Genomic DNA, 12709 nt, shown 5'->3' with positions numbered 1-12709 from the left:
GGTGCTGTCTGCCTTCCTCTTTACCAGGACATCGAGGAATGGAAGCTGACCATCACTCTCCAGTTCCATGGTGAACTTGATGTTTGGGTGTCTTGTGTTCAGATGGTCCAGGAACTCATCCAGTCTTCTCTTGCCCTGTGGCCAGATGACAAACGTGTCGTCAACGTATCTGAAGAAACACGTCGGCTGGTAGGCAGCAGTTGTAACTGCCTCATCCTCAAATTTCTCCATAAATAGATTCACCACTACTGGAGATAAGGGGCTACCCATGACCACTCCTTCAGTTTGCTCATAGAATTGGCCTCCGTAAAGGATTTACGTCGACGTTGTAGTGATTAATAAAAAAGAAAAAGAAAAGAAAAGAAAGAATATGTGGGAAGAAATGCTGAATAAAAAGGGGGTTTTAAAATAGTTAATGACCGTGAAAAACGGAAAGAATGAAATGTAAATCGGACTTCTTATTACAGAAAAGTTATCGGACTTAGTGATTCGGAAAAGCTATTGTTGGAGTGGTCCTTGTGGCGTTTCTGAGCAAAAGTCAAACCAATTTCCACTACAAAAATTATTTGAAAGAGAACAGAGAATAACAAATGTGATTAACAGGGAGAAATGGCATAGATAAGAGTTCATCCTTTGCCATGTTAACATGTCTTCTCGCGTGCGGCGTCCAGGTCTTCAAAAATCTCCTACTTCATTTCTGCGTGAAAAGTAGTAGCAGCTCCGAAATTTTGCAATAAATTTCATTGTCTAGGAATTACTAATGTATACAAAACCGTCTTGATGTTGAATGCAATGTATTTTACACCCTCCGAATTACATACAAATTTCCACAATACGTCTGCACATCAATAAGTTTTTTCATCTCCATCCGACCAAGACTAGCTAATAAGTTTTTACGTCTGCCTTCAGCTTCCGCTCTCGAGAGACAAAAGATGGATAGAAAACAAAAAGGGTTACAATTTTCTCTGCCATCGAGTGCTCATACCGCTGCGACGGTATAATTTATATTTGAGGGAACGAGTGTAGCGCGGCGAAATTCAAAGTCCCGCTACATTGCCCCCTCAACTGTTACGCTAAAACATTTAGCGTGGCAGGCTAGCAAACAATATAATAGATATACCTAACTGTCAGTATATACATATTTTCATAGGAAAGGCCACGTGCATTCATAGGCGATAATCTCTGTCAATACTTACTTTCTAAACCTATATACTAAATACAATTGTTATAGTTTTGATCCCTTTTACAAAATTAATATACATATATTTACATAGTTTGTTTGAGCAAGCACAGTTAATGTTGTGCGCGTCCAGCGTTGGTTTCCCAATGCATCTATGGCAGCACGTAGTCTTTGCGCGTGCTCAATAGCATCACTGAATTTCGTGTGCGGCAGTTTCAAAATCTCTGTGTCATGACAGTCTTGCACAGTATTCACTTTCACGTAGTGTTGATTAGAAGTTGTTATTCCTGCATAAATGGCATGCTAAGTCCGGTGACACCATAAGATTGAGCGTGTGCGTGATCCGAAGCAATGTCCATGTCTTCTGTTAAGGCACAACACTCCAGGTCCTTGTGCGTTTTCATGACTATTGCTTCCGGGGCATATATTGTCGATGTAGTTTTTTGCCTCCACATCGCCTATGACAGGTGCTGAGTTTTTTGTCTCCAAAGCATCTGAAGGCCGGCCAGGAACAAGGGCGTCGATGTTCGCAAAGGTAGGTGTTTCGTCATGTTGTTTACACTTGCCAACAAACGTTCATTTGTAGTGTGAAAATCCACATTATCGTCGAAATAAATTGTAGTTTATATCGGTTTGCAAACAGTTATTTGGTTTATGCACCATAAGTTTCACAAATTTCGTCGTTTATAACTAACACAGTTTGCCATATTTACATTTTAACAGTTCACTTTGTCCAAGCATGTTTACATAATTAATTATGAAAGCTTACAGTTCGTGGTCACATTTCAAAATATGTTGACAATATGCAAAGTTTTAACACATAAATTTACAAGAATATGCATGTGAAATATTTACACTAAAAAAATAATACTAAGTCCCATTGGCTTTCTTTTATTGCAGTATTAAGTTTCTTTATTCAGGTTTGGGCGTGCCAAGGGATATCGGACTTAATATTAAAAGCACGGGCTTTCCTTCATTTTTAATTCATTTCTTTCTTTTGATTCCATATCTTGGCTAGTGGTTGACCAGGCTTGTAATGCCATCAATATTCATGTCTTTTTATTCATACCTGAAAGTTTACTGTCACACAACATACTCTTACATTCCGTAAACAAACAATACCCAGCTGCAGGAGGTGGTAGGATAATGGAGAAAGATAGAATGGAAGAAACTATTCACTACCTATAAGCTACCAAATCCTATAGCTACGACATAGAAAGAGAACATAATACATTATAACGCTTGCATCACCTTCAAGGTGTGTGTGAAAGGAGGTGCTTACCATTTACCAAATCATGAGGTAAATGTAAGTGTCCTTACATCAAGTCTGTGTAGTGTATCATGGCAGATTCTCTGTTTGTGTTCTGACTGTTCATATGACTAAGTGTATTATACCTTAAATTCTTGCATGAGTAAATCACATATCTGCTCTGTACTCCCTTGATATCTCCACTTCTTGTGGATACTGTCTATACAAATGGAAAATATATCTCACAGAGATTGTCTCTCTCATAATGTATATTATATAATAACGTATCAAATTTCCTCTCAAGAGTTCAACCATGAACTTTCTTCTACTTTAGTGAAGGTTAAACATTATGTATGTTGTGTGTATATACATCATTTCTATCTATAAATCATAAATAAAGAACATATTATTATAATTGACAGTAAAATGTCTCTTTCTCACTGTCCGTTGCTCGACGTCGGTTGCACGGGTGGTCACTGCTCCTTTGCACTTACCTTGCATTACCTGAAAAGTCAAATGTTGTCTTCAAAGTAGATGTAATTTTGTCATCTGTTCGCTTAAGTGGAGGTGTTGTACGAGTCGCAAAACGGCCTTAATAACTCTCCTATCTTTTGCTTCCTCAGGGTTTTCTGTTGTGTAAGTATAATAAAGGCTAACATGGCACTAAATTTCACTTTTGTATACACAAATGTATTCACATGAGGGATGTGTAAAAACTGTATTTCAACTTAAGTTGCTTAAAATATCATTCTCCTGCCTAGACACGAACTAGAAATGTTTTCTTCCACACAGAGGCTTAACAAAACTTAATGAAAGGTTACAAAGTTACTTCTGAAATAAATTAAAGCTAATGTGTTTCCAAGTTATATTCTTATTACACTTCTTTCAACAGCTGTAATCACCATTATGTTCACTCTGCTTTTCTTGCATTCATTCATTTTCAAGGGCACTGTAAGTAGATTCACTTTTAACGTCCGTTCTAACTCATCCCAAATGTTTTCTTTCAAACTGAAATTCTTGTGTAATCTTAAAGATGGTGACAATTTACTCACTCCTCTAGGCCTACATAGCACAATATTACCAAAACATTCTCACTCATTCCTTACTCCCATATTCATCATATACATGTATATATACATGTGTGTGTATATGTATATACAAGAATATATCACATACGTGGGGCCATTTGGCACTTCCTTTCTCATAAAACTCCAATAATATTTTCCTCAAATAATCTCTGTGCCCCCTCAACTACACAGTAACTTACCTTCTAATATTAACTTAAATATTAACTCATTCATACTGATCATTCAGTCATATTCTGCAACATACCTATGTCATTACTGATCTCAATAGCTATTATCTCCTGTCATTAGAGTGCCTTGAAATAACTAATTGTTGATTCACCTTATAATTTACAATTAACAACAAATGTAACCTGTATAGATCTCATTCCTATATGAATATCTTTTCTCATTCAGTAAGTGTATTCACCTGGGTTTACATTCTCTTCATAATTATGTGTACAAGTGTAACTGCAGTATATAATTTCCATAAATTAACGTTTGTGTTCTTAGGCTGTATAACTTAATGTTCGAGTATTCAATACAAGTATTTACGATCTCGTTTTCACAGGGACTTGCTCGTGTTCAAATTAGTTGTCATTATATTATGTTGTTTTAGTGCACAAAGGGTTTCAAATGTTTGTGGGGATGCAGAGAGAACGGGTATTCTAGGGAGTAACAACCTGGGTGAGGTATGCTTGCTATTCTGAAAGGACCCGAATGTAATAGCTGCCATTTTCTGTTCAGTTGTTTTAATTTTGTAGACTTGGGACGTGAACGCAAAAGAACAAGGTCATCAACCTGATAGGTTTGTTAAATCCTGTTCTGCTGTCATTTTGTCGTCGTACCTGAGGAAACAAACCGTCTCAGACGTTGCGCTCGTACAACACAGCACGAGCGCTTAGCTTGGTCGTCGTCTGATGTGTTTGGCCGGGTTCATTCACCAGCTCCACTATGTTTACATTCCGGCCGGTTGGCGCCCACGCGTCAGCTGATGGCACACCACAATTGTTATTGCTACTTCGTGGCGGGCAGTGCATAACTGTACTCGGGAACGGCGGCGGATTCCGTGGAGGTTTTGATTTGTCATGCGTGAATTTTGTGTGTTCCACATATTCTGTCTGTGATTTTCATTTTGCATGTAGTTACCATTTTGATATGGGTGATAATTATTGTTGTTATTATTATTATTATTCCACGAATTTCTGCGGTTGTTCCTACCGTCATACATGTTTCCATTTGAATATGTTTCGCGCGCATGCATCGTATTGTGTCGCGGCGTGGACAGATGGTTCCACCGTCACTACAGTTCCTTTGGGGTGGGTGCTGATTTTGGTTAGTAATATGAGTAAAATTTGAATGGCGTGAATCGCCTCTGTAAACTACGTCCATTTGATCTAAGAAGTTTAAGAAAGTCTTAATGTCATTCTCCAGTACTCCTATTAATCTGTCTCGGTACGGAAAGGGTAAGTGGCTCTTTAAAGTGTCAATTATGGCTGGCAAGTCGGCTGGTTTGGACCAGTACAGTGTCTTGTCTAGGTACCTCTCAAAGTATTGTCTTAATGTCTCTTTTTTAGGGTCATAGGTCTCGGAGTTGTACACTTCTCTCCTTAGACTCTGTTGCTCATTCTCGGACCAGAATTCGTCCAAGAAGGCTTGTTTGAACTGTTCAAACGTAAGTCACCGCCGTTTCATAGCGGCACCCCACTTAGCTGCTCATCCTCTCATGAGATTGGTGACGTATCTGATTTTATCGACTTCTGACCAACTACATGGAAAAACACTGTCAAATGATCTAATAAACACAATAGGGTGGGCTTTGTGCTTGTCCTCACTGGAAAACATCTGGAAATACCCATGCCTTACAAACGTGTCATCGGCCATGCCGGTTGGCATAACTGTATTGACGTGGTTTGTGTCACTTGCTACTCTAGGTGTCGTACTGTAATATTGCTCATTTGGTGGAAAAGAAAGCGGCACATTGTAATTTTGATTGGTAATGGGTGATTCCACAATAGGTGTTCTGTCTGTGTCATTAGCCATGGTTTTAGCTGTTCTGTCGTTCCCTGACAATGCGTTTGCACCAATTGCCAAACACGGCACAACATTGTCTCGTAATTTTGTCATGTCTTTAACATGTGTCTTTGTTTTTTGAAAGTATGTCCTGTGTAATTGTTTCAAGTCTTTTGTCCAGATAGTCGTCACACAATTTACATTCATGTACAATTCTTTCGGCCATGTTGGTGTCGTCTAGTGACGCGAGGTCCGCTCGGTCTTCTAATTTTTCTATCTTTTCTTTGAGGTGGGTTTGTTCAAGAACTACCATTGTGAGCTGTTGGGTAATATTTCCCACTTCTTCAGTCAGCTTTTCTTGGGTGGAGCTAGCTGAAGTGTGGGCCTGAGCTAACTCTGCCACACGGGTGTTCACTTCCTGCTGCACATCGGGTGATATTGTTTTTTGTTTCCTGTGTGAATGTAACGAAAGTTTCTTCCTGTTTAGTGACTCGGTTGGACAATGTCTCAAATCGCTGGCTGAGCTGTTGAGTGGTGTTATTTAATTCTGTCATCTGTTTTGTCGTTTGTTCAAAATTTTCGGTCATAGTACGGTTTAATATGTCAAATTTTTCATCGCTTTTATCTAGCCTTTGTTTAAAGTCCTGACCAAGTGCATCCAGTTTTGCGTCAATTTTCTGACTAACGTCTCGTTTCATGTCAGCAAATAACTCTTAACAGTCGGTCCAGTTTGTGTCTCCTGTGTCCGACTTGTCACATTGCTGAATTTGTCTCATATTCGGTTCTGACATTGACATTAACCATGGCGTTGACGGTCTAGTCTTGCGTCCATTCCACATTTTGTCATTTAAAGTCGCCATCTGTGTATTATCACAAATGTTGTGAGTTTGAGGCAAAATCATTGCATTGACCTGTGAGCTCGTCCATGGAGGGAAACGGACTTTCTTGTTGGTTGAACGATGAATCTAGTTCACTTAACTCATCTGCCAAAAATATCTCTACCTTACCGCGTTCCATTGTAATAGGATTTATAATCGTAAGATTAAAAGGGAATAATATAAGTCTGATTAATAATGATTTGACTCAAATTTAGGTTGAAATATTTTCTCGTCAATGTAAATAATTGCTCTATTGCAAACAATGGTTGAGAAAGATGCAGCAGGACGGACAAAATTTTTCGTAACAAATGACTGGCGGTCAAATTCACGATCTTCATATGCTACAACAGTACTATAATTACCACAAACTACAATAGAGATAATTTTGGAAAAATCTAGAAGAAAACTACAGGATCTGTGGAAAGGGAAAAATGGATTCTGGAGTCGGCTATTGAATGTTTGAATGAAACATAATTCTGTGACTCACCATTAAATTTTCTGTCCTTCAGTGGCTGGTCAATCACTTCTGCGTAAATCGTATTCGTCAAAATATGGATTTTCTTAATACATCTCCATCGGATAATCACCAACAGGTCTCAAAATAACACTTTTGCAACAATGATGTTAACATGAAAAGAAAAGCATATTGAATTAGTTACAAAAATTCTTTACAATATTGTATAATCATTTGTTTAGGGACAATAAAGTTGGTCTTTTAGTTACCCTTTAACTTTAGGATTTTTGGTTGTTCTCTGTTGGGAAAAAATACAAATTAAAGTTTCAAATTTGCTCAAAAACGAAACATCCGAAAATTGCGTCCTATCACGGTCGCCAGTTGTAGTGGTTAATATATTAAAAAAAAGAGAGAGAGAGAGAGAGAGAAGACAAGAAAGGAAATGTGGGAAGAAATGTTGAATAAAAAGGGGTTTTAAAATCGTTAATGACCGTGAAAAAGGGAAAGAATGAAATGTAAATCGGACTTCTTATTACAGAAAAGTTATCGGACTTAGTGATTCGGAAAAGCTATTGTTGGAGTGGTCCTTGTGGCGTTTCTGAGCAAAAGTCAAACCAATTTCCACTACAAAAATTATTTGAAAGAGAACAGAGAATAACAAATGTGATTAACAGGGAGAAATGGCATAGATAAAGAGTTCATCCTTTGCCATGTTAACATGTCTTCTCGCGTGCGGCGTCCAGGTCTTCAAAAATCTCCTACGTCATTTCTGCGTGAAAAGTAGTAGCGGCTCCGAAATTTTGCAATAAATTTCATTGTCTAGGAATTACTAATGTATACAAAACCGTCTTGATGTTGAATGCAATGTATTTTATGCCCCCCCGAATTACATACAAACTTCCACAATACGTCTGCACATCAATAAGTTTTTTCGTCTCCATCCGACCAAGACTAGCTAATAAGTTTTTACGTCTGCCTTCAGCTTCCGCTCTCAAGAGACAAAAGACGGATAGAAAACAAAAAGGGTTACAATTTTCTCTGCCATCGAGTGCTCATACCGCTGCGACGGTATAATTTATATTTGAGGGAACGAGTGTAGCGCGGCGAAATTCAAAGTCCCGCTACAACATCAAAATATGCTTGAAAAGATCCAGCAAGGCTCTGTCAAATTCCTCACTAATTATATTGAGTGTGTCCTGAAGTGGTACGCTGGTGAATAAAACTGACCATGAGGTCTGTGTCCGAGATCCTAGGTTGTCAAGACATTCCACAAAGTCCGAGGAGTTGGGGAAGTGGTGGACCCTCTTTCGCACATATGGTGCCGACATCATCTTAAGGTAGGAGGCTGCGGCAATCCTCACGTCTCTTGAGATGTTTGTTTTGGGTTGCCTCGCTCTGGATCATAAACGGCCACAGTGGGCACGGACGGCATAGGGAGCGTCACACACTGCCCAGGCATAAATATTGGACAAGGTCAGCTCGTCAACCAGTCTTAGGGAACACCTTACAAAGAGGCCGAGTTACATTCAGAATATAGTGTTGGGAAAACGCGGACCACTGGCAGTACACCTGATTCTACGAGATGACAATGTGGTACCAGGCATCATCCTATATTTGGTGTTATATCTGAATAAGGCCCATTTCATCCAAAACTGGCATTTACCATTAAATATGAAGTTATCTTGACTGTTTTGTTCATAAAACCATGAAATAAGATCCTCAGCTGCTGTGACAATGCTGCCTTTCTGAGGTTTAAATTTTGATGTTACTCTGTATTTTATCAGAACAAGCTAAGCATACCTTAAATCAGATTATTAATGAGATGAAACTAGATCTCAGTTTTTTAACTCCTTCGTTACTTGATTGTAAAATTTGAGTAACGTTTACTGTGGTCAGTTAGGATCAAATAAATAGTAAAATATGTGTGGATACCATTTCTGACTGACTTTTCTTCTTTTGCAGGTTGTCCACCGACAGCTGAAGCACTCCTGTATGGAATACTCCAATTACAAAAGAAAGTGAAGCGAATGAAGACACTGCAGATGTGGTACAGAAAGTAAATTACTTAGATGAGCAGTGCTTTCCTCTTTAACACAATGTTAAAAGGAATTTGTACCCTAATATTTATTGTAATTATGTAAAGTTTATAATATTAAAATATTTAATCGAAAATATATCAATACTTCACTTATTCCCAAAGTTTAGCCTTCAGGATAAAACAAGTCAAAACAAACGGTAGGAAATCAACGTTTAATTTCTATATGAATCTGATCAGTGATGTCAGCGGGAATTTTTCTAGTTTCCTGCTTCACATTAAGTGAATTATTTACTGTCTAAAACTTTTAAAAAGTTTCTATTAAAACAGAAGAGCTATTTTTAAATGACATTTACCATCAACTGTATTATTTATTCCAATTTCCACGATTGCAATTTTGACCTTAAGTCACTATCAAGTTGTGAAATATGGTTGAAAATGACCTAAGGTCGAAATTGCAATCGTAATTAGTAGTACAGTAGATGGTGAATATGTCATTTAAAAAATTCTTGGAGAGTGTAACCCCACAACAAAACTATTGTGTAGAATTGCTATTGTGAAAGTATATGGTCAATGGGTAAAAGCCTATGCCGTGTAGGGCTGAAGATGATTAACAACTGGCCATTTGCAATGGGTTACCCAATTTTTTGTATGGAACACATCATGGTCCAGTGGACTATATCAGAGATTTTGACTCGCTTCGGATATCAGTTACGCAGCTGCACAATGTAAACTCCCAATTCAAGGTACATATTGCCCAACCAAAGGATGTGCACTCAACTAGAATGGAGCAGTGAAACTGGTGGCCAGGTAACAAAGAGGAATGGTTAGCAAAACGACACCTGTCATCACTGATAAGGTTTACATGGCAGTGCTGCACTTCATGATGGCACAGCATCACAACCAAAAAGTTGTTCCACTGAAGCTAAGATTACTATTTGAAATGAATGGAAAACTGAATAATAAATATGCACTGTGTTTTTAGTATGCAAGTACAGCTTCATCAAGGCTTAGTTGGTTATCAAAGAACTTTTATTGTGATGTCAACACACCAGAAATGTGTACATACCTAACTGACGTAAGTTTTGATATAATATAGACAAAATTACAGAATGAACAAACAGTTTATTTTCAAAGAACATCAAAATTTTTATTACAGGTTGCGAAAGGCAAAACTTAAATAAATTACAAACTTAAATAAATTACATGAAGTTGCTAGTTTGCCAAGAGAGCTTTGATTTTTATTATTTATTACTTCTATTTTTGTTTATAAGTTAAGGTGACTCACATATAAGAAACTGCAGACTGCAACAGCAATCTCTGAGGAACAAAGAACTGTCACACACTTGGATGATTCACAGGACTGCTTAAGAATTTTATGGCCACAATGAGTATCCCACTCAGCAAAAGGTGGAAGATGTCTTACAAGACTGGTTCCCATGACACCACCATTTGACTGCCAGAATTTTGAAATAACTGGGATTATATATATTCTGATGGACAGATATAATGTTGTGGCAGCTTTTCTGAGAAAAATGCACATTATCAGGAAAACAAATAATTGCAGCCTTATTGTGTATCTTGATGAGGCCTTGCTCAATCAAAATCGGATTCAAAGGGCACTGATGGTTTGAAAGTAGCAAATAACGAAGGAAAGACTGTCATGCAGCCACCAAATCTGGTGATTTTTTCAAATACTGGTTAAAGCACAAGGAAGGAAGAAATTACAGTTAATAGAGGAGAAAATAATTTCGCTTTCATGCTGCTGTACAAAACTGGTGATGCCAGAGGAAGTCAGGTGCGACAAGCACCTTTACAACCAGTTTGAACTATTAGCAACAATGGCCAAAGAGTTTGTGAGGTTTGCCAGTTACCATTACAGTCCAACAGAAAGTATATGTGCCCAGAACAGAGGAATTCCTTGACACTAGGAAGAGTTACTGAATGCTTAACCCTTAACTGCTCGTGTCAGGTCAAGATGGCCCAGGAGTTTTTTCTTCTGTTGTGTGGCACTCTTAATTTCTGTTCACAAACCAAAGGCATTCATTTTATTCTAGGTCCTAAGGTTGTCAATTATGTCCTTTACCAAAATATCAGTTTCTCAAAGAAGAGGCAATTATGTCATAGGCATTAGAAAGTGATGACAAAACAGTCTCTTTCAGAGAAGTAAGAAGATGGAGAGGCTACTGATGAAAATGTCATTGCCTCTTCAAGTGACAAATCGTTGAATTCGTTTCTTTGTAAAGACCATATAGCAGAGATGCAGAGCCACAGATAGGCACAACAAAATGACTGTCACAAAATAAACTTCCGGCTAACAAGGCTTTTGTCTCTCTCCCTCTCTCTCACACACACACACACACACACACACACACACACACACACACACACACACACACACACATATATATATATTTTCTGATTGTTACATTCCATCCTGGATTTTCCATTGTTTGATTTCTTTCTAAAGACTACTGTGTCGTGAAGATGAGCTGACAAGTGAAAACAGTCATGAAGGAAGACCCAAAAGCCATATCTTTTCTCATAAGCCAGGTGCTTTAGTGCTGGCCAAAGCAGCATAGACTCCCAAGGGAAAGTTTTTATTTTGAAGAAAAAATTATCGATGACATCATTACATACACTAACATGCATTTGATGAACATTTTTGGATGATTCTACACGTCGACACTAACCACATGGAGATGAATGCATTTCTGGATCTTCTGCTATACGCAGGAACTTAGAGCTTCCCATCTTCATTTCAGTGACCTGCAGGATATAAATGGGCTTGATGTATTTGCAGTGATAAATCACTAGAGACGAGGACAAAAGAATGTGATGAAGAGAAACTCATTGTTCTGGGGACAATGTTCCTTCCAATAACATCTCCCAAAAGATCCCCAAGGAATATGCCATAAAGGTTTCCTTTAGTAGACTCAAAAAGAAATTTATCTAATGAAATTTCAAGTTTATGCACGCAAACAGTGAAGTGGTCCTTTCAACAAACCAAACAATTCTTCAGAAATAGTGTAGTGTCTTGTTTTTCCTCTAGTAAATACTGGCAGAAATTTAACTACAATAAGTGGTATAACAGCATGCCTCTTGCCAGAACTGTAGTGGGGAAAAAAGGTTGACATGGTCAGAATACTATACAAAAGATAAACCAGATAATCATCTCAGTTTTTGACCAATAAACAAATAACAGTAGCTTCAAGTGTGTTCAGTTTTATAAAAGATGCAACAACGGTGTCATATTTTACAACTAAGTCGCTGTCTGTTTTACTCTTCTCCATGATGCATAATGATGGAAAGATTGAAGAATACAAAAGGCTGTCAAAGAAAGCCAGATGCTACATTTTTTGAGCACATGGATGTTGGAGTAGCTACTTGTGATTGGATTAGTAGTAATTGCAGCGTTGGTAAAAGGAAGACGTCCATTCATGGTTTGTTCCCTGCTCCTCCCCCTTCATTTGGTAAACATCTGCTCTGAATCCATTTCTCTCTTACAAGCTCTGGTAATAAAGCTACAATACACGAATTTTTGAAGGCTGTGGCTAAGGAGACTAATAGACAATGTTGTCAAAAAATGGCCAGTTCCGTATATATCAAAATCTATGATAAATATATAGATTCGTCTTGCAGGGAGAGGATCTGGTGCCAGCATGCAAAGAACAGGACCAGCTACCACAGCCTAGCAAATGAAGGTGTGCATGTGACAAGCATTCCACAGTATGTGCTATTTGTTCCCCACACGTACGTAAAACGCACATTAAGGTGATCTGCACAGACTTTGAAGATGACAAAAATGAACATCTTATATCCTGTAATGTGTAATA

General features: G+C 38.1%; 1 protein-coding gene across 1 annotated transcript in view; it reads left to right on the top strand.

The window, feature by feature from the left end:
- LOC124615454 (NADH-quinone oxidoreductase subunit B 2-like) overlaps nt 1–9012 on the top strand; it is a 56133-nt gene extending 47121 nt beyond the window's left edge. Inside the window, exon 6 of the mRNA XM_047143355.1 lies at nt 8801–9012. Within this exon, the coding sequence (XP_046999311.1) occupies nt 8801–8898 (98 nt within the window). The 3' untranslated portion in view covers nt 8899–9012. The remainder of the gene's footprint in view (nt 1–8800) is intronic.
- The last annotated feature ends 3697 nt before the right edge of the window (nt 9013–12709 follow it).

Source organism: Schistocerca americana, chromosome 5, assembly GCF_021461395.2.
Source record: "Schistocerca americana isolate TAMUIC-IGC-003095 chromosome 5, iqSchAmer2.1, whole genome shotgun sequence".
NCBI classification, from domain to species: domain Eukaryota; kingdom Metazoa; phylum Arthropoda; class Insecta; order Orthoptera; family Acrididae; genus Schistocerca; species Schistocerca americana.
Note: the sequence above shows the minus strand (reverse complement) of the source record. Positions and strands in the feature narration are given on the sequence as shown.